At 40.6% G+C, this 22943-nt stretch overlaps 1 protein-coding gene across 3 annotated transcripts in view; it reads left to right on the top strand.

Annotated features, from left to right (window-relative positions):
* Nucleotides 1–22943, top strand: part of LOC109425336 (band 4.1-like protein 4A) — a 657887-nt gene that overhangs the window by 594884 nt on the left and 40060 nt on the right. The window contains exons 3-11 of one of the 3 annotated variants that reach the window (XM_062846491.1): nucleotides 6268–6372; nucleotides 20282–20409; nucleotides 20558–20655; nucleotides 20728–20936; nucleotides 20996–21148; nucleotides 21209–21378; nucleotides 21453–21644; nucleotides 21805–22716; nucleotides 22780–22926. In XM_062846491.1, the coding sequence (XP_062702475.1) occupies nucleotides 6268–6372; nucleotides 20282–20409; nucleotides 20558–20655; nucleotides 20728–20936; nucleotides 20996–21148; nucleotides 21209–21378; nucleotides 21453–21644; nucleotides 21805–22716; nucleotides 22780–22926 (2114 nt within the window). Of the gene's footprint in view, nucleotides 1–6267; nucleotides 6373–20281; nucleotides 20410–20557; nucleotides 20656–20727; nucleotides 20937–20995; nucleotides 21149–21208; nucleotides 21379–21452; nucleotides 21645–21774; nucleotides 22717–22779; nucleotides 22927–22943 lie in introns of all 3 variants that reach the window. The other 2 variants (XM_062846488.1, XM_062846489.1) reach the window with 2 other exon arrangements.

Raw genomic sequence — 22943 nt, 5'->3', positions numbered from 1 at the left:
AACTTCTCAGGCAAACTTTTTTGGTAATTACTATGCGAACTTTTTCGAGTATTGCTTCTGCAATATATTCGATATAGACAAATTTCAATGAGTTTTATTTTGGGAATTTCTTCGAAATTTTGCTTTGGCAACTGTTTTGGGCAGTTTTTTCGGTAATGTCTACGTAAATTTCTCATCTTATTGTTTTGGGAATTCCTTCTGCTATTCTTTCGGCAAATTTTTTAAGAATTTCTTTGTAATTTAGATATACCTGCACTCTGCAGTAATTTATTTAATAATTTCTTCCACGATTCTTCCAGTTTTTTTTTTTGGCAATTGCATTGCAAATCTGTGTTTATTCTTTGAGAAGTTTTGTAATTTTCTTGGGCAATTGCTTCGCCATTTTTTCAATTTATTTGATAATTCCTTTAGAAATTGTTACAAAAACTGCTTTGAAAACTTCTTCGGTATTTTTTATTATTCGATTCCTCCAATTCCTCAACAAATCTTGCGTTCGATTCGAAAAGGACGTATATTTGCTGTTATCCTTATGCTGATAGAACCTATGCAAATCAACGCCAGAAAATCGCCATTTTGCAGTTCTTTTGAAAATTCTCGCGGGAAATGTTTAGGTGATTTCAGTTGGAATTCCTTCGGCAAATCCAAAATTTACGAATAAAAAAAGCAAAAATTTAGCAATTTCGTTGAAAACTTCTCAAGCAGTATTTTTTTTTTTGGGAAATATTTTTGTTCCGCCATTTTTTTTAAATCTCCAATTCCTTCTGTAATTCCATTGCAAATTTCTAAATTAATTGGGAACTCATGAATTTTCAAAGAAACTGTTTGTGAGATTTTTAAAAAGGGGGGGGGGGGAAGGAATGAATTGTGACAAAGAAATTTCTTTAAAAAAAATGTCCTAGAATTCATATGAATAGACCAACGAGTTTCCAAAGGAGTTGCCAAAAAATATTTCTGAAAATTTTAGAATAATTTTAAAATAAATTGGCGAACAATTTTTAATTGGAAATGCCTAAGGTATTCTCAAAACTACTGCTAAAGAAATCCCCAGAAGAATTGCCAATGCAGTTTTTCGAATAAAGTAAAAAAATAAATTCCAAAAAGAATTTTAATAAAATTTCCGAAGAAATACGCAAAGGTTTTTAAATGGAATTCCGAAATGAATTGTAACCAGAATTTACAACGAAATTTTCAAAAACGAACGAATTTTTATTGGACTACAGTGATTTTTTGTGAAGTTAGTAACGCTTTAATCGTAACAGTGATTTGGAAGTTTTTTTTTAGGAATCTCCTGGTTATTCCTTTGAAAAGCCTTGCAGCAATGCTTCTTTAGATTCCATTTAAAATTCCCATGAGAAATCTTAAGACAATTTGTTCGTGAATTTTGAAACATAGATTTTCGAAGTCCCTTCTGAAATTACTAGTGAAGTTCTTTTGACAATTTCTTTGAGAATCGCCCAGTTCTCAAAGTTTTCAACATATTTCAGGCATTCCTACCGTAATTTTCTTCGCAATGTCTTCGGCAAATACTTTGTATATCTCTTCATTTTTTTTGTGATAAGTGGAATAACATTGTGAATTTCATCTAAAATTCTAATGGAAACTTCTTATGTTATTACTCTGGGAACATCTCCAGTTATTTCTTTGAAAATTCCTTTGCAAATTTCACATTTTTTCGTCAATTCCATTTAGAATTTAGTCTGTCAAATCTCATTGAGCATAACTACGGAACTTTTTTTGGAAAATTCCTTGGGTAGTTGCATTGGACAAGTCCTTAAGCAATTTCTTAGGAATTTCATAAAGCAAGCACTGCTGTGATTGCTTTAAAAATGTATTGAGCAACTCCTTTGGACAATTTTTGAGCTTTGTTTTTTTTTTCTTTAAATTTTCTGGAAAATTTCTTTGGAAGTTCCACTGCCATTAGTTTTTTTAAGTTGCTTCAGTCATTTTTTTAAATTTATTTTCCAATAAATTTTTAAGAATTTTTTTTTGGTATTGTTTTTTATTTTAGAAAAGGTTTTTACAATTACTTTAATAATAATTTTGAAACTTTTTTGGAAATTATGTTGGCATCTTGTTTAAAGCTTTTGAGAATTAATTAGGCAATTTTATTTGAAATTCCTTTGATAATTTCAATAGTGTTTTTGAAAACTTGTTCCAGATTTCTTTTGGATATTGGTAATTGCTTCTGTAATTGCAAATTCCTTCAACAATTTCTTTGGAAATTTTTAAAACAACTGTATCTTCTTCGCGAACTTCATTACAAATTTCTTTGTGAGTTTATGCCACTATTTCTTTTGGAATATCTTTAGCAACTCCTTTGGAATCTTTTTCAGCTTTTCCCTTGGCAATTTATTCTCAACTGGTTCTGTTAATCTCTTCAAATATTCCTTTAAAATTCCTTCAGCAAAATACCTCTTCCATTTTTTAAGTTCCATTTGTCCATCTCCCACAAAATCCTTCGAAAACTGTTTTTTTTTAATTGATTTGGCTAATTTCACTAGACGTGTTTTTACAATCCTTTTGGATTTTTTTAAATTAGTTATGAAGCTTTTTCGTAATGTTGTCTTGGAAATTTATTCGGCGATTTCAGTTGAAATTCCTTCGGCAATTTCGTAGAAGTTTTCTTTTATTGAAAATGTCTTCCAAAATTCCTTTGAGTTTTTTTTTATTCTTTCGGATATCGATTATTTTTCATCAATCCCATTGTCAACTCGTACAGCAATTTCTTCGGAAATTTCTAAAGCAACTGTTTTGCTTCCGCTATTTTTTCGGTATATTCTTCAAAGATTTCATTGGAAACTTCAATCTGAATGTCTGCTGTGATTTCTTTTGATATGTTTTCAGCAACTTCTTTGTAATATTTTCCACTGCTCCCTTGGCAGTTTTATCTTAAAATTTTCTTGGAAATTGCTTCAGCAATTCCACTCCAATTCGTTTTTTTTAAGCAGAAACTGTTTCAGATTGTTTTTCCAAAAATCCTTTGAATATTTTTTGTTATTGTTTTTCCTGGGAATTGAATCGCGAACTTATCTAGAAATTATTTCTTTTTTATTAGGAATCATTTTGACAATATTTAATCAAATTCAAAGTTAAACAAACAACAAAGTATCTTCGACAACTTCTTTTGAAGTTCTCTTGGGTATTCATTATACCAGGTTAGTTCACATTTCTTTGGCAATTTCATTGGAGTTTTTCAGAAATTGTTCCAAATAATTTTGGAACCGATTATTCCTTCAGTTGTTCCATTTCAAATTTCTTCAGCAATATCCTTTAGGAAATTCCTACCGCTATTTTTCGGTATACTTTTTCGAAGTTCCATTACAAATTTCTTTGAATATCTGTTGTAATTTTTTGTGATATCTTCAGCAACTTTTGCGGCCCTTCTCTGACTTTTTAAAAGCTTCTTTAGCAATTCCTTTATATTTTTTTTTCCAACAACCCTTTGGAATCCTTTTTGATCTTGTTGTTTGTGATAATTGATTTGGCCAATTTCTTTAGCAATAATTTCGATATTTTGGGAATTCTTTTGGCAGTTTGTTTATAATTTTCTTCGGCAACTCCTCTGGAAGTTCTTTTAGGGATTTAATATGCAATTTCTTTTTAATTCCTTCGGCAGCTTTGAAAATATCTTCATAAATTCCTTTGCGAAATTGTTCCACAATTTTTTTTTTTTTTTTGTAATCGGCTTTTTATTCTGTGACTGCATCGCAAATTCTTAAACCAGATTGAGAATTCCTGAAATAAAAAAATAGATAGAGATTGCCGAAGGAATTTTAAAGAAATATGCTGAATGAATTGTAAAATAAATTCCTAAAAAAAATAGCATTTGAAATTTTTAAACGAATTTCCTATTGAATTTTCGAAGAAGTTGTCTAAAAATCCAAAGAAATTTTATTATTAGCAAACAGAATCCCCAAAAAAACTGCGGGTGCCATTTTTCGAATAAAATACAAGGGAATTAAAGCAGAAATTCCAATAAAATAGCCAAAGAATTTTCAATCCATTCAAAAAGGAATTTTCAAAGAAATTGCAGCAGAAAGTAACAACGAAATTTTCGAAGTAATTGAATAATAAATTTCAATGATTCTGTAATGCCTATATAATTCCCTTGAACATTCATTCGGCAATTTCTCTGCTATTTTTTTGATACTTCCAGTATTTCCTATAGATTTTATTCCAGAAAATCCTTTGGAAATGTTTATGAGATTCTTTAAGGAATTGATTTGATCAATTCCTCTAGAAATTACTTCCCATTTTTTTAATTCTTTTGACAATTTGTTTGGAAGTTTCTTCTTCAACTTCTTCGAAAATACTCTTTAGAATTTAGTGGACATTTAATTACGAAAATCCTTCGGCAATTCCGTTGGGGTTTTTTGGAATCATCTTTGAAAAATCCTTCCACAATTAGATAACTAATCAGCCATTCTTTCCGTTATTCCATGGAAAATTACTTCAGCAATTTCGATTGCGAATTCATGAACTACCAAAAAAATGATTGAGAAAGAGATGGTCGTCGAAGGAATATGCTAAATACATTGTAGAAATTCCATACCTGAGAAATTTTCGTATGAATTGTTCAACGAATTTCCAAAGATGTTGCCAAAACGAAATCCTAAGAAATTGTGATAAACATTCAAAAGAAATTATCGATCAATTTTAAAAAGGGAATGCCTAAGGACTACTCAAATAAACTGCCGCAGGAACCTTTAAAAGAATTTCTGATGCAGTTTTTCGAATAAAATACAAAGAAATTTCAGGATAAATTCCAATAAAATTGCCGAAAAAAATCTCAAAGGTATCGAAAAAGATACGCAAAAGAAATAGCAGCAGGAAATTACAAAGGGATAACCCAAGGTACAAAAACTACCGTAATTTTAAGAGGAAATAATAATCAAAATAAAATGCGAAGAATTTATCTAAAAAGTCCTAAATATAATGCAGAAGTAGTTCGGCAAGGGTGAGAAAAGTGAAACGAAAAAAAAATCTGGGGAAATTCTTAAAGCTATTGACGAAGAAAGTTGAAAACGCATTTTCTAAATTCGAAAGTTCGAAAAAAATCCCTAATAAAATCGAAAGGTATTCACAAAGATCATATCCTCCAGTGTACTTTATACCAATTTCCTCAAATGCCAGCAGCTCCATCATCCTCCGTACATCGTTTAACCTTTCAACTCAGTTGAACTGACTCCGAGAAAAGTTCCGAACCAAACAGATAAGCAAGCGTCCTCGGTCGACATGCCACATGGCAGCGATGTAAAGACCATACCAAACAATTTCACGAACAAGGGCCACTGACCGACCGACCGACCGTGTCCTGTCCGCTCGTCCTGATTGATTTCCAAGAAGGATCAATGGCTTTGGGTTTGTTGTCGGCTGGGTCAGCTCAGCAGCAAGTGGTGAAAGTTCATCCGTGTCTCCGTTCGTTCGTTCGTTCGTTCTAGATGGAGGGTTTTTCTCGTAAGAAAGAAAATTGATTGAATGGCAGCCCGTGGCTGCGAAGCAATACGGTCAATTGGCGAAGGCACCTGTTGTGCGGCAAATTACTTTGGACAGTTGGAATTGAACGGAGGACATCAGAAGTTATGGGCTTTAACTGGACTGGAAGGAAAGAGGTCTTTGAGGTGATTCACATGCACAGTCTAGTGGGAATTATTTTTCTAATAGTACGTTGGATTTCTGAACGACTTTGATTCGATTTCGATTCGATTTTGATTCGAATTATTTTCAAATCAATTTAAATTCCCTTCAAAGAAAAAAATCAACAACATCAAAAAAGTATTTCAACAAAACCCAGCAATTCAAACTGAAACACATGCCAACCAATTCCAGGATTTCCAAACAACTGAAACCCAATCCAATTTTTGATGTAGATCTTGGAACCACCATCGTTCCAGCGAAGGCATTATCACTTGGCACAGCCATGCACACACGCTTCCATCAGCACAATTTCCGAAAATGAAAACCAAACAACAGGCTTTCCACCAGGCAACCAGAACCGATCCATTTCGATGTAAACATAAATCCAACCCAATCGTGCACCATCACCACCATCAAGTCTCACACCCTTCTCGCATAACCGAACCACCATGCACCCAAAAAATATCCAAACAGAAATGACGATTGTGTACTCTTCTTTGGGGCAGTATGCATCGTCCACAGCTCGAGTCGTCCTTCTCTTCTGTGACTCAAGTCCTAAAACCGATACACGAAAACCCGGGCCATCATTAATCTGAATCTGGTATTTTTCTTCTTCTCCCTCTCTTCTAGGACGATCTGCCCGGTCAAGCCTTGTTAGATGTAGTATTCGCAAGACTGAACCTGATTGAGACTGCCTATTTCGGAATACGTTACATAGATCAGGATAATCAGACGGTAAGTACTGTGGCAAACACCGGCAAACACACACAGCAATCTCCCACTATCGCATCGCATCGGTTCGAAAAACTATCCAATCGGTTCCAACGACAACGACGACGACGACAATGGGTTACTATACCTAAGTGCCACCAGAGATGGATGGATGGAGCGGGAGTGCTTCGGTTCGGTGGTTACATCCCTTAGCGACAACAGCCGTTGAGAACTAGAATGGTATATGGGTTATGGGGTCGTTTCCTTGTGGAATACAATATTTTGTCGGCAGCAAGCAGAATTTCCTGTGTGGACCATATTGTCACGCTCCATATCATTCCGGAGCAAATCAATGAATTCTAAGAGTCTCTCTACCCGGTGTTCATTGATTACGAAAAAGTTTTCGACCATCTCAAACACGAAAACATGTGGGAAGCCTTCATGCGCGAGGGTCTCCCTGAGAAAATCATCGGCCTCATTGAAGCACACTACAGGGCATTTTCGTGCAGAGTACTGCACAACGATGTTTTGTCCGATCCCATCCGGGTCGTTGCTAGATTGAGAGCAAGCTCGATGATCTTGCCAATCGCTCCCCAGTGGCAGGTCGTACTATCAACGTCAACAAGACCAAATCGTTGGATGTAAACACGGTCAACCCTTCTAGCTTTACGATAGCTGGGCAATCAGTGGAGAATGTTGAAAGCTTCCAATATATAATATATATAAAATGCTTCATCTTGGAAACCTTGCGGTCAACCCTTCCAGCATTACGGTAACTGGGCAATTAGTGGAGATTGTTGAAAGCTTCCAATATCTTGGTAGCCAAATGGCGGCCCATAGTGACACCAAGTTCGACATAGGTGCACGGATCAAGAAGGCGAGGGCTGCTTTGGCAAGTTTAAGAAATGTATGGAAAACAACCAGATCAGTCGACGCACCAAAATCCGAATTTTTAACTCGAACGTGAAATCTGTGCTGCTATACGCCAGTGAAACCTAATGTGTATCAGTGGAGAACACTCAACGGCTGCAGGTCTTCATCAATAGATGCCTACGGTATATAATTCGTCCATGGTGGCCTCACAATTGGATCTCCAACGTGGAGCTCCATCGTCGATGTCATCAAAAGCCGATAGCGACAGAAATTCGGAAGCGAAAGTTGAAGTGGGTCGGCCACACTCTACGCAAGGGTGGAAACGAAATCTGCAAGCAAACGTTGGATTAAAATCCAGCAGAACATCCCAGCAGTGGCAGACCCAGATGGTCATGGCGGCGCAGCCTCAACAACGAAATCAAACAAGTCGACAGAAACTTGACCTGGTCACAGGCTGGCAATCGCCCAGGATGGAAATCTTTCAATTCGGCCCTCTGTACCACCGTGGGTGCCCAGGACTGAAAGTAAGTAAGTATGGATTTCTGGCGCAGAGAAGAAAACGCCGCGATACAGCGGGTAAGAACTAGAGAAGTCAAATACAAGTCCCTTCAACGGAATTCGACTCTAGAAAAAGAAGTCAAATGTTACTACAGACAGGACATGCGAGCGTGGCTGGACTCCTTGGCTGGCGAGGGGGAGAAAGCCATTACAACCGGCGATATCTACCTCCTCTACGATATCTCACACTGCCTGAGTGAAGAAGAGTAAAGTCCAGGACGCTTCTGGACAGTTAATCACCAACCCAACTAACCAGCTAAATCGTTGATTTCAGCACTTTATTGAACAAGTTCTTCAAGTTTCGACGTCAGAATAACTTTCAACACCTCGACATGAACCACCTAGGGAACAGCGTATCACCCGTGTCAACTCTAAGGCATCACCACTAAAGAAAATTGAAAAACCTTCTGAAGCATGAAGTCCAATAAAGCTTTCGGGGTCAATCGGGGTATCATCTGAGAGCTCAAAGCTTACCCCATGCTGTCCGCATATATTTTGTATCAACTATTCTGTAATATCTGGGACACCTCGACTATTGCGACCGACTAGAAGCAGAGCGTCTTATTGGAGACTCGCAAGAAGGGGGATCTGCCTGTATGCGACAACTGGCGTGGCATCATGTTATTGTGTTATCAAAGTACTGTGCAAAGTTATTCGATTTATAAATCGAATACAGGAGATGATAGACACGACTCTCCGGCGGCAGCAGACAGGATTCCGTTCTGTTGGTTTTTTTTTACTACGAAAAAGATTTTGATCGTCTGAACTAAGAAGATCTGTGGGGTGTCCTGAGACGCAAGGGAGTTCCGAATGAAATCTTCAAGCTCATCGAAGCGCAGTATGAGACTTTCACGTGCAGAGTCCTGCATAACGGAGCTTTGTCCGACCACATTCGGTAGTCGTGCGCTGGTTTGAGGTAAGGATGTATACCATCCCTGCTACTGTTTCTCATCGTAATCGACGAGATCATGGTTGGGAGGATACACCCTGCTCCGAATCGTGGACTACTCTGACAACCAATTACTATGGAACATTTGAACGACTTCGACTTGGTTGATGCACTAAGTTCAACGATCTGTTCGAACGCGTCTCTATGGTGGGTCATACCATCACTGTCAGCAAGATCAAATCGTTGGCAGACACTGAAGAAAGTCGAAAACTTCCAATATCTCCAATATTCGAATTTTCAATTCCAACATGAAATTTGTGCTGTATGTACGTCAGGAAAACGTGATGCGATTCAGCAGAGACCACACAGAAGCTGCAGATTTTCATCAACCGATGCCTGCGGTTCATATTTCATGCCTGGTGGACTCACAACTGGATCTCGATACTCAGTTCTATCGAAGATGCCATCAGAAACTGAACATAAATTTGAGAACATAAATGTAGGTGGATCGGTCACACACTACAAAGCGCGAAGACGTAATCTACAAGCAACCGCTTAATTGAAATCCGGCAGGACATCGCAGCACAGGCAGGGTCTCGTGGCGAAGGAAGTCGATATGAATCTGTCCTGAGCCCAGACCAAGGCTACTCCACCAAATACATTGACCCAGTTTCATATTAATCACCCAGCTTCCAACTCGATGAAACGGCCGAGAGGTAGAGGGTATCCCAAGTAACACAACATGTTCTATAGGAATTATTTCGACTCCAATATGACCAGTTACTGTGTTTTCACATGTGGTGTTTTGGTTCATAACAATAAAACCGTTTTTCAGATAGATATATGACTGAAAAAGCGCAAAAGGTGGAGCTTTGGCAACATATTTGAGATGTTATAATCATGTTCTATATGAATCAAAGCATACTTAAAAATGTTTCTTAGTATGTTTTACAGTACATAGACGTGTGTGTTTCCGCCATGTTGTTTGATTACAAGTTTCGACTGTATGATGGTTTTTTTTCGGAAAAAATTCGGCTTGCAGTCTAACAAATTGCGTTGATTAATTACATATCATCGCCGACGTTTCGGTCCGGCTATTGGACCATCTTCAGGGCTCGATATACAAATCAACAGGTCACACAATTTCGTATAATTTGTAAACCGTCGGGTTGAAAAGGGTCACGCCGTCTGGTACACTTTTGGGCCATTCGTTCCGGTTGAGTTTGGGAATTCCCTAGCTAGTACACGGACACTACCTGCCGGTGCAGACTATCGCCTCTACCTACAGTACATAGTTTTACTTGAGCATGTGTAACCTAAAGTGCTTTGTTTTTCTAAATAGTATTTCTAATTCCTGCATAAAAATCATACATCATGGATAAAAATGGGATATTTGACTGGATATTTTATAAATATTAAAAGTAATAATGAAAAAATAAATGGCATACTTGGGCACGGCATGCTAATTGATTCGAGATATGATTAGAAATTAGCTTATTGCTTACCAATCTGGAAAATTTGTAAATGTAAATTGAGAATATTATTTTTACAATGTCATACATATCTGCCCATATTCGCATAGTCGATGTAACCACCAACGTCTGCTCTGATGGGAAAACACGATTTTATAGATTTTTTCCAGATTTACATATGCACCGATTATTTGAATGAAATAATCTGTCAGTTTCGTGGATTACAGCTACAAAAAGTGAGCCGCAATGATTTCAAGATGTTTCATGTAATTTTTCCATATTAAAAACGTGTACGTCAGTTTATGCGACCATTCAGTCGTTTTGATGCATGATTACACGGATAAGTTGACGTAACAACCAGATTGCTATGACCGTTATGTTAGCTACTACGGTACCCGTTTTCTGAACACGTGTTAGATTTTTTTTCGGAATGTCCGTCTTCTTCTTCTTCTTTATGGCTCTACGTCCCCACTGAGACTTGGCCTGCCTCGCTTCAACTTAGTGTTCTTTGAGCACTTCCACAGTTATTAATTGAAGGGCTTCCTTTGCCTGTCATTACATGAATTTGTATATTGTGGGGCAAGTACAATGATACACTATGCCCAGGGAGTCGAAAAAAAATTCCCGACCGGAACGGGAATCGAACCCGGGTCTCCGGCTGAATGTCCGTATTCGTGCGTTAAATACATTCTATGTTGATAAGCAGCAGTCCCGACTCGAAAGAAGATGTACTAACCGTGGTTTTAGAAAAAAAAAGCTAACACGTCACATTCTAAAAATGTGAACTATCTGATAGTGCGGTCAAGCGTGCCATAAAGCGTGGGCATCGTATTAAGATTCATAGTTGGTCGGCTTTAAATCAGACCGGACCAACTGTTTTTAAATGATTATGGGAAAATGTCCTGCAAGAAATTGGGATATCAAAGCATGTGCATTATTTCTTGAAATACTATGATTCCTTGGCTTATCTTTACCTGTCAAAAAAATCGCCTAGTCCAATTTGACTTTACGCCGACCAGTTTTCTTATTTCGTTTAATGTGTGCAAAATACCGGAATTAACATTAAACTACTGCTTGAAAATCTATTTAGATTTTTAAGGAGAACAACAAATGTATCCCCGAAACAGGCTGACAAAATCGTAATGTATAATAAAGCGGATAAAACACGGCAGGCAGCGGTGGGCTGGGTACGTAACTCGTATGCCGGAGAAATAACAAACTTATACTATATTAGCAGAGAACCAGGAAAGAGCCGTTGGCTTAGTGGCAGGGCGCGCACGTTGGCCTTTTAGGTCTTCCTCAACAGCATTTTACGGCCCGAAGGGGCTCCAAAATCTCAGGGCGACTGGAAGCGATGGATCCAGGACTAAGACCAGTGGAACCGATTACTTCAATCGGCGTAGACTCACCATTACGAGTTGTAGGCTATCAAGTATTGATTTGTTTAATTCTGCGCATGTTGTTGTCAAAGCATCATAAATGTTTCAGTATCTACGTTGCATCCATAATAAGAATTAAACATAATTGATAATATTCACTATGAAAGTTGTTAATATTGAAAATGATTTTCAGGCATCTGAAATCAAATAATTAGATATCTGAGATATAAATCATGTTTATGTCAATAAATTATCTCAATAAATTATCTCAATAATTTATCTCAATAAATTATGTTCAATCACGTTTTATGGGGAGATTTTAGTTTTCTTGTACACAGACGTCAGTATTGCGACCACATGGTGGTTACGTCAAAACGTTCTTTTCAATATACTCAAATGTTTTAGAACAAACACATTTTTTAATAATTGGAGCATATGCTATACATGGTGTAGGATATGTTAAACTAAAAAAGTGGATTTTGACCTATGTGGCGTTTACGTCACCTATGCGAATATGGGCAGATATAGCCATCACAATTTATATGGATACGAATGAAGAAATTTTAAAGTGACATACACATGCAAAATTGACATTGGCAGAGGAAGCTCTAAATAAATAACTGTGGAAGTGATCGTAGACTAACACTAAGCTGAGAAGCAGGCTTTGGTCCAGTGTTGACAACGTCAGAAGAAGAAGAATAAGTATTTCACATTTTTGGGCTGATTTTATAAACGAAAATTTGACAGGAGGTAGTGCCACTACCTCGTGAAAATCAATATCATTATCAACATTGTTGTCGGTTCGTGAAATAAGTAATTTTTCATAAAAAAAGCGATGAGAGTCGATAAGAATTTCCATCTAGAAAAATGGTACACTACTAGTTTTTTCCAGGATGATAAAATTGATGTATGCCGTCGAGCCAATTGAAATTTAATTAATTAATACAATTAAAATTGTAGAGCATTGGCACCAGAGTTTAAAATTTTCATTTTCGATGAGTGAAATTCAACGTGAATTTTGAAAATTCTCATCTGAGGGATCAACATAAAATTCCTTTTGGTGAATGAATTTTCTCACTTATTCATTCATTTTACTGTCACTGACAATTTTCACTGAGAAATATAACTAGACCTAGAACTAGACCGTAACTCCCGATTATTCTTCCAATTACCTCAAAACTTGTGTAAAGTACTTAGTTAGAATATTAATTAACTGCTCTGTTTGTCCATTTAGTCAGATTGTGAGTTTATTGACAGAAATGGGCCATTTTACGACGTGAGAAAAAATATTCGTGACAGAGAATTGAATGAAAAAAGAGAGGCATTCAGCTGACTATGAATGTGGCCAAACACGAATGCAAGAATGAGAATGTCAATCTTCACTTTCAACTTTCGAATTTTTTACACACTGATTGGCACGGTAAAAGTATAGTTTTTATTCTTAATTTATTACATCAGTAGGTCGGCTCTAGAGGCACGTTCTCCTCCATTCGGGAAATTTGTGCCATATTATTGAACATCATATCGTCATTTTCATGATCAGTATTGTAACATAGCCTAGTTAAAAATAATGACTTTTGTTTATGTTGCATATGCTTGTTTACTTATTGAAAAAACATCAATATGACTTAATGTAAACAAACAAAACATATTATGTTTAACAAAAACTTAATCGAAAACAAGTATTGAAAGACACACTGAAAATGTTACTCATATATGACTTATGAAACATACTGAACATGTCATCATGTTACACATGTTTGCATACATACTGCAGAAACCATTAATATGACTAACAAATGAAACATATTATGTTTCGACAGAGCTTAACCAAAACAAGTATTGGAAGTAAGACTGAAAATATTACTCTAAAACGACTTATCAAACATATTGAGTCTGTTGAGCTGTAGAGGGGCTTTCATTTGTTTATCGTATGGTAGGCATGAAGAAATTCAAGGAAGTTTCCTTTGCGATCTACGTCACTATTGACCCCATTCATCTTATTCAAGCAAACCAATGGTATAAACCAAGCCATTTTATGTCGTAAAATATAAATGTGAACTGCAAAATATTGTGATAGTTTATATATTTATTACAATAATCGGGTAAGTTGGACGTCAGTAGTATAGAGAAGTATCTATTGAAAGTTCGCTATTGAAAGTTCGCGTGCAATACAGGAAAGATGTTGTAATGTGAAACCCAATAAATTGGAGTGTTGTAATATATTTGCATTTATTAGCGAAACGTTAAGATGAAGAAATGACGAAGCCACAGCTCGAATTTCATGAACACAAATCTGAAGAACCGAAAGTCCCTACCGAGAATATGTTTGATGAACATATTAAGACAAATATAAAACTTAATCAGACTTGTCATATTGCGGCAAAATAAACGTTATTAGAACATATCCAACAAAATTGATAACAACATGTCAGATTTGTTTGAAAAGACAAAATATTCACTCAAATACGACTTTTTAATAAGAGATCATTTAAGACTAGTTTTTAGAATTATGAATGCGACTTATACAAGACAACATTTGTTTTGAAAAACTTTGAAACAACTGTTATAGGACAAAATGATTAGTTTAAGACTTCTGATTATGTTTTCGGTGTTACTTGGGATGCCTCTCAGTCAGCGACTGATGTGCAGCTAAAACGATGTGATATCACAAGAAATGTTTCGCTTTGCTGGGACTAGAATAATCATCTCTTGCATCCGCATAACGATTGCGTAGATCAAAAACCTGCCCGGAATTCCATCCGGTTATGCTTTTGCACGTACACCAGATAGTTCGGATCGAATGCTCATTGGACAGCTTCATGTCTGTTCATGACTGGTCGTTCTGCGTCTCGTTGACCAAGATTGGTCGTGGAGAACTCGGTTTCAAGAGATCTAGGGGTGTCCCCGCTTAAGGCCGTCATACGAATAGGTATACCATGCGGAGTATTTCAATTTGGCCGGTTTTATATATGTTAACTTATTGTTTTAGTTGATTTCAACAGGGTATATTATATTTGGTTTATGTCAGGGGTTCCCAACCTTTTTGAGGTGGCGACCCCCTTAAAGAATTATCAAAACGTCTGCGGCCCAATGAAAATTTTTTAGAAAAATGTATGAATTAAATTAACGAAACCGAGTTTTTGGGTACAGTGACGTGCGTAGCCAGAAATTTACTGTGGGAGGGATTTTCGACGATACGTGTTTTTTTTTTCTTCGACACTCATATTTTGTAAACAATGATGTCATGTACATTCAATTTGAGTCGTTGCTGAAAAATAGCGGCGCAGCCGAAATTTTTTTCTTTCGAAGGCGTTTTATACTGAAAATTTCTTCCTCAAATTGTGGCTTTTGGTGGTGGAGGTATACAAAATTAAAAATTGGTATTATTTGCACAACATAGAATAAAAATTTAACAATTTTTTTTTGGTAGCATTGCGGCCCCCCTGGACTGGCTTTACGGCCCCCCAGGGGGCCGCGGATCACCGGTTGGGAACCCGTGGTTTATGTGATAATTTAGTGGAGTAATCAGTAATACGTGTTGTTGCGTCTACGGTTCAACGTAAAAGGGAGTGAGCAATAGCTCACATTGTTTATTACGAATTGTAAATATAATACATTTATATTCTTCACTGTCAATGCCTAACGACACAGTGGTGGCAGCGTGGTATACATCACAGCCGGTAAGCGGGTAGGAACGTTTTAAAGTACTGCAACGCCACCGTCCTTTCCCCTTTGACTGGTTTCTGCAGTCCTCTCTTAAGGGTGTTGACGAAATGTTCTACTTGTCCGTGCGATTGAAGGTAATACAGCGCTGTCATCAGTCACAGGAAAGCTTGAAACGGTTGCTGACGAACAGGACACAAGTGTACATAGGTTGCCATACTTTCAGCTTCGTTGTGGTCTAGGCGTCTCGAGAAATTCCAGCAACTTTGAGTAGGCGTCGACCACCGTAGGGTAAAGGTAACCAACGACCGTTCAAAGCTTCATGCATTGGTTTTTGTTCTACGCCTTACATTCATGTTCATCCCTAGTAGCACACATATCCTTAACAAGTTTATGTGACACTTATATGACTAAATTTGGTCATATAGAAGCTATATCAACCCATGTACAACATATGAGCTATTCCTAGTAGCTGCTATGTTTGTGTTTGTTGCGCCATGCCATACTACTTTTCCAATTGGCCTTTATCCTGGCGCTCAGATGACAGCCATCCTGAAGTGAGTGCCCAAGCTCTGCGTTGGCACAATTAGTGACATACGTTTGGCTGCTCCGTAAATTTGCAAAGAAAGAGCGTGGTGGATGCTTCCACCGTATCAATTTCGCGTTCGTTGAGAATATATTAGCAAAAAACAATACGGTCGGCAGTAGCGTTGATTGTGGAAGAAGAGAAATGTTGATGTTGTGGCTTTGTGCGTGATGTTGCACAAGACCGGCGAAAACGATAAACGTCCTTGTCGATGTTCTGCCAATACACGAAACTTCTGTGGAGTTGCCGGATGATGCCTTTGCGGAGCCTCACAACTCGATTGCCAATCAGGATGCAATTCTGCGTAGCTTGAAGTTCTACTCTTCGCGAGTAGAATTGTCGATCAGCTGGAATGTGAAGCTCGCTTACCGAGCTGAACCATTCATAGCTAATGTGGTTGATTACCTCTTGAAGGACCGGGTCGTCTTGTACTTTTTCGGCGATCATTTCTACTGTCACTGGTGAATGGATAGTTAAGCCGACTAGTGTTAGCTTAGGCTTGTTTTCGTCTGGAGAGCAGCGTTCGGTTTGCTGTGGTAGCTCATCAAGCGTGTTCGAAACAAACCGTTGGGACAAACTGCATATTGAAGTCATTCAGCTTCCTGAGGGTTTCCGACTGGATGTTTGATCGATATTTTGGGTAGCTTTCTCAGTCTTTAAGTCGAGAACGAATTGTTTTCTACTCTTCCGACGTTTCGGCCGAAGGGTTTTGGCCTTTCTCAAGGGTCGTAGTATCTGTCGTCTCCCGTGTAGATTGTTGCCTAATCATTTGTGTTTGGCCTGCCTTTTCATTACCTGTTGTTTTCTAAATGTTTTTTTTTAATATCTTTAGTTTTGTTTGGACTTCGATAGACACTACGACCCTTGAGAAAGGCCAAAACCCTTCGGCCGTAACGTCGGGAGAATAGAAAACAATTCGTTCTCGACTTAAAGACTGAGAAAGCCACCCAAAACATCGAAGTCATACAACAACATCGTAAGCGCCGTTGGTAACGTTTAGGTGTGTAGATTGGAATTCATTGTTGCTACCGACAATCTTCAAAAACGATGTAGGATTGTGGCACCCAAGGGGACCATTCATAAGATGTTAGGATTTTTGCACCACGATGGGGTCATTTTGACCCCAGCATCCCAAGATCCAAAGGGCGTCTCCTGCCATGAGGATTTCCTTACCGGGCCGGGATCGGATAGACTTGCAAGTTCGAACAATCATTTACACTCAGTAGTCCACTTTCAAACAGCATCTTTCTTGAGTAAGCAATCGAGGGGTACTTGGAGTTGCTTCATGTGGCCAACGAAACGTTCGTAGTTTGTTAATCGCCCCGATGTACGGTCAAAGTTGCGTTACATCGGTTAGGGTTAGAGGTACCGTTTTGAACATAGCGCTGGTTTTGTCTGCATCTGTACGGATACCATCCTTGGTCTGCGATGGGTAGAGATGACACTTTTAGATGCGCAAATGAAAACTATACTCACGAATTTGCTGAAGCACAACGTGAAGCCTGAGACCGCGCTTTTCATGAGTCCTTGAAGCGAATATGATATCGATCAGGACAGGATATAAGGTCGTACTCAAGGAATTCCGGAAGCCATGCTGTTTATGATTCTCAGGGACGCACCAGCAGTCGATTCCACACCACGCTCATACTGGAACAAACAAATCTTTGTCGTGAGTAATCTTCGGGATGATTGCTCTACTCCAACATGGCGATAAACGTCGCATAATTCGATGCGAGAGTCGATGCAGGAGAAGTACTGGCAGATGGCTGGTTCAGTAAAAAAAATCGTCCGAGTGACAGCAGTGGATAGCGATCCGCTTCGAGAGCCTTGGAGTAATCACCACAGATACGTACGTAGACATCTCCCCTCCCCGTAATGCTGCTCCGGTTCTGCAGGATTACCTGTTGGTAGTACCTTGAGCACCGCAAGCTTTGCCACTGGCCGACGTAGAACATCTGTAGCCGTCTGGACGTCTGCTTGCCTTATGCGACCATCCTTACCAGGAATCACTTTCACGATGGGCGAACTCCACAGCGTTTCACAAACGTTTCAGGCGATTCCAAAAGTAATTAAATTCGTTCCAGATTGATTACGGTAGTATATCCGATGACCTATACTCAAGGGAGCTCTTGGAGATTCTTAAACAAACATTGAACTCACCACTTGACAATACATAGTTACATGAGACTGTACAAGCATGCATTTCGTTCAAACACACAAGTTATACATGTGGATTCAATAACTTACGCTAATGGAAGATTTAATGGAACCTTAAATCACAGAGAAACCAACGTAACACATAGAGCAAATTTCATTGAAAAAAATCGTTACGAAATCACAACCCCCCAATGCTCATCGTACTGTAATTGTCTGGACCACTAGGCTGTACTGGTACTGGTGAGCAAACGTTAAACAGGAGCAGAAATGATACCGCTGGTGGTCAATTGCCCAACTACCAAATATTTGAATCAACCGTTAAAAGAGTGTTCGATGTTCCTGATCACGCTCCAAACTTCCCTTAATTCCCTCTGGCTACTTTTTTCCCGTAATCCAACCTTATACATAATCTTAAGTGCTGCAATTATTCCAAACAGAATTAAATTCTATTTGGATAATGTTACCAAGTAGTTATTAACTCGTTAAGTTGCCACGATAAGAACGTTACGCCAAGTAGAAGAACATTTAACTAAATTATACACTAAATTATACATACTACATCGAATATACTGAAACACTTGTGATTAAAAGCATTTTTTTTTTCTTCTAAACCATAGGGGGATAATCTGCTCAACAGACACCCTAACAGAAGGTTTGGGTAGTGTAGGTCTGAGGCCGTCTTCTACAACAAAAGTAAAAGCCAGGACTACTCTCTCCTCGTACCCACTAAACACATTCCTATGGTCGCCAAACCCTACGTCTCTCCGGAACCACCAAGAAGGTATTGCTTCAGAGAGGGGCTAGTGCTCATCGCACCCTCAAGGTTAGCTGCGTAGCCTAGCAGCAACGAACATCGATGACTCGCTCTGGAGAGTCCATCACGGTAACATGCTGGCGCTTAGCCAGTTTCCCGAGTGGTTCTCGCCACTCCCTTTGTCCTCGGAAGGCGGGCAAGGTCAACCCCGCCCGCGCCCAACTGCTTTGCAGACACCAATAACTGATGCCCACGTGCAACCCGATCTGACCTGCTGAAGGCAAGGGTATCACTACCCTTCAGGCTCTATCAGCTGCACCAGAAGGTTGCTGACAGCAGGGTCTCCACCTGCCCCGACCCTTGCCGGGGACCCCTTTCCAACCGCGGGCTCGAATCCAACCCAGTCGACCGACACCACGACAGCACCGCTACATACCGGGACTTCCTCTCCGCGGCCACTTAATCGCTGTAAGGGTCGATCTCGACCGCAGGGCACCGGTATGACCTACGAAGCCGACTCCGAACCCCTGGACCACCTCTTGTACTGCATCTGGACTAGCCATTCTCCGAGTCCACGCACCACCTCCTCTGTAGCTCCCAGACGATGTGGGTAATAGCCGTTGAAACGGCGTTCCAGCCAAACTCATCCCTACACATCCTCTGGACCAAGTTGTCCGGGTTTGTGTCCTCCCCGCATGTGGCAAGCATGCGGTCACGCATTGTGCGAAAACGCGGGCACACGAACAAAACGTGTTCCGCCGTTTCCTCTAAACCTTTGCACACTGGGCATTCGGGAGAATCCGCATGCCCGAAACGGTGTAGATACTGTCGGAAGCAACCATGACCTGTAAGGACCTGTGTCAGGTGGAATGTGACTTCCCCATGGCGCCTATTAATCCAACTATCTACCTTCGGTATCAACCTATGGGTCCACCTTCCTTTGGTGGAACTGTCCCACGCGCGCTGCCATTTGACCATAGAGGCCATCCTGGCAGTCATGCGTATGCCTCTTGTGCCGCGCATTTCGAAGCACTCCATGTCCTCGCTGATAAGAATGCTGATAGGCACCATACCAGTAATGACGCAGAGAGCGTCGTGTGACACGGTACGGTACGCGCTCGCAACCCTCAGGCACATAAGCCTGTAAGTACTTTCCAGCTTCCGTCGGTAGCATTTAGTACTTAGCGCGGTGCCCCACGCCGTGATTAAAAGCATAGACTGCTTTATGTGACAAATTGCGAAATGAACCTCGAGAAAAACATCGCATCCTGGTGGGATTTGAATCAACGACTCCGTATTCTCCAAATAGGCGCTTTAACCGTCTAAGTTACATAACACGATGGCATTCTGCGGAATATAAACCATACTGAACTTAACAAACACTGCACACGATGACAAAGATATTCAGCATTGACACCACTAAGCCAAGCGCCCTACATATACCATTCTAACTCCCAACGGTCTATCTCCATCCAATCCGTCCGGAGACAACGTCCGTCCGTGTTGTTGTCCCAATTTAACGAACCGATGCAGCATTGCTGGTGCAATAAATTGTCGTTATACTCACATTCTCGTTCCATTCGCCCTGTATACTTGCAGCACTGGCTCGATCCAGCATCCCGACTGTCCCGACAGCTGAAGGGTGGCACCCGGCAACCCTTCGACCTCTATTTTGGGGTGAAATTTTACGCCTGCGATCCGTGCAAGCTGGTGGAGGAAATTACGAGGTAAGTACCACCGGTTCTGTGCCGGTCGAACATAAATTGGCTCAAGCCGCCCGACAGTTCGTTCGGGTCGGTAGAGCACTCTTTTTCGGGGGGTGATTAACAGTATTGTTGTCTTCATGGGTCGTTGCTTGGTGCCGGACCCGGACAGGTACCAACTCTATCTGCAGGTCAAGCAGGACATACTCCAGGGCCGATTGCCGGTATCTTTTGAACTGGCTGCCGAATTGGGTGCTTACGTTGTGCAAGGTAAGAACAGCAAGAGTGTTAATCCACTTTAGACGGCAACATAAAACTGACTTTGTACTTTCGACCTGGCAGCTGAATTGGGTGACTATGACCCTCGCAAACACCCACCCGGTTACGTTTCCGAGTTTCGGCTGCTCAACAACCAGACCAAGGAAATCGAAAGCCGCATCCATGAGTTGCACGTGCAGCTCAAGGGGATGTCTCCATCGCAGGCCGAGTTCAACTATCTGGATAAAGTGAAGTGGCACGACATGTATGGAGTGGATTTACATCCGGTGCTGGTGAGTTGAAAGATGAAAATTTAATCGAATATGTTGTTTAAAATTATTGGAATTTACAGGGTGAAGATAGTGTGGAATACTTCCTTGGTCTAACTCCTGGAGGCATCGTAGTACTGCGGAACAAGACTACAGTGGCACATTATTATTGGCCGCGGATAGCCAAAGTCTACTTCAAGGGTCGTTATTTTATGTTACGGGTCTGTGATAAGAATGTAAGTCGATGGTTGTACTTTTCATATCCCCAATTTCTAAGTTTGAATTCTTCCAAACAGAACGAAATAAGTACGTACGGTTTCGAGACACCAAAAAAGAGCGCCTGCAAACATCTGTGGAAGTGCTGCGTTGAGCACCACTCATTTTTCCGACTGGTTCGGACGGCACCCATGCAGGCGAACTCCGGCGCAGCGAGTTTAACCTCGTTAAGCTCCAAATTCAGGTACAGGTCTGTTATCTCTTGATTTCAGATCTTCGATCCACCCGAACTTCTGACGAATTTTAACCAAATTTTCATTACAGTGGTCGAACTGAACGACAGCAGATGAAAGAGGTCTTAGCACACCAGCGAGCTCCGCCGGCTTTTACAAGAACTCCATCACGAAGACAGCCTCGAAGGATTGTGGATGATCATCCCGAAGAAAAGATGTTCGACGCACCGAAATACATCCAGCAGGAAATCAAGACCGTATCGATACCTCAACCGGCTCAAACGTGAGTACTTCATTCGAACCCATCGCAATCCTGAATTCTTCAAAGTGGCGTTGATCTGTCTATCTCTTTCTCACGTTTCCTTTTCACCTGTATGTGCACCCAATATCCTTTCTCCCCATCCCCTCTGCAGGTTTGACAGTCCTTATCGTTCTACTTGCAGCATACCGGCTGCATTGAACACTAATAGTAGTAGCAAAGGGCATCCGCAGCCTCCGGATTCGCCTCGTAGTACCCGAAGTGCCCCGTGGATGCGTTCCCAACAGCGAGGCCTTTTCGGTATCAATTCCAGTCCCAAATCGGTGCGATCCGCCTCCACACGAATGAGTGCACCGGTCAACACCAACCGGATGCGATCGAGTTCGGTGGAAAGTCATTCCTCCAACGAGTCACGTTCCGGACGCAGACGGCGTCATCGTAGCCGCCGAGTTTCCGACAACGAAAGCGAGATGTCCCGCGGTTCTGGACGCTCCGGAAGGTCGCATAACTCGCATCGCAAACATAGGCGTCACCGTTCTAAGAATCGTCGCAACCGTTCGGATACGGAAAGTCGCGACCGTAGCTATTCCAGTCATCGGAGATCTACGGAGTCGATCGAGTTGGTTGATTCGGGTGAGCAGTGGCTCGAAGTTCAACGCAAACAAGCGGACAACGTCCACAAGGCAGCCGTCATCAAGAGTAGCCAGGTCATCAAGGGATCTACGCCGGACTCGGGCATTGCCCATCATCACCGGAGTCGACGGCACCGAAAGCACCGTTCTCCGTCGGAGAAGATTTGGTCGAGCGAATTGACCAAGCACTTGCAGTTCGATCTGGTTGACACGACTGGCATGACCGAGGATCAACTCAGGGAAATCCCATACACCGTTGTCGAAACGAACCACCACGCGTCCAAAAAGCCAAGTGCCCTCAAGGTGCACAAAACTAGTCATCACGATAACCAGCGGATCGATCGGATACGGGAGTATCCGAAGGAGAACGTGAATGATCACATGAGCGCAGTCAACGGGTCCATTCGGTCGGCGAGCACGATCAGCTCGTCACGCGACTACGATCGCAATTCAGGGCTTATCAGGTGGGAGTTCTCAGATATCTGTTTGTCATGTTCTTGGGCTGATTTTGCTATTGTCTATTTCAGGATGATGTCTAGCATGAGTATGGGAGATTTCATCTCTCCGACGGGATCTAGCCTGAGTCCCCTGGACAGTTCCGGACTTCGCGTTAGTCACGAGCACACTGATTCTGGCCTCGGAGCCGATCAGGACTACGCGTATTCTTCCGAAAGGTCAGCATTGTCAAATC

Source organism: Aedes albopictus, chromosome 1 (genome assembly GCF_035046485.1).
Source record: "Aedes albopictus strain Foshan chromosome 1, AalbF5, whole genome shotgun sequence".
In the NCBI taxonomy this organism is placed as follows: Eukaryota; Metazoa; Arthropoda; class Insecta; order Diptera; family Culicidae; genus Aedes; species Aedes albopictus.
The sequence above is the reverse complement of the archived record's forward strand: the minus strand, read 5'-3'. Positions and strand labels throughout refer to the sequence as shown.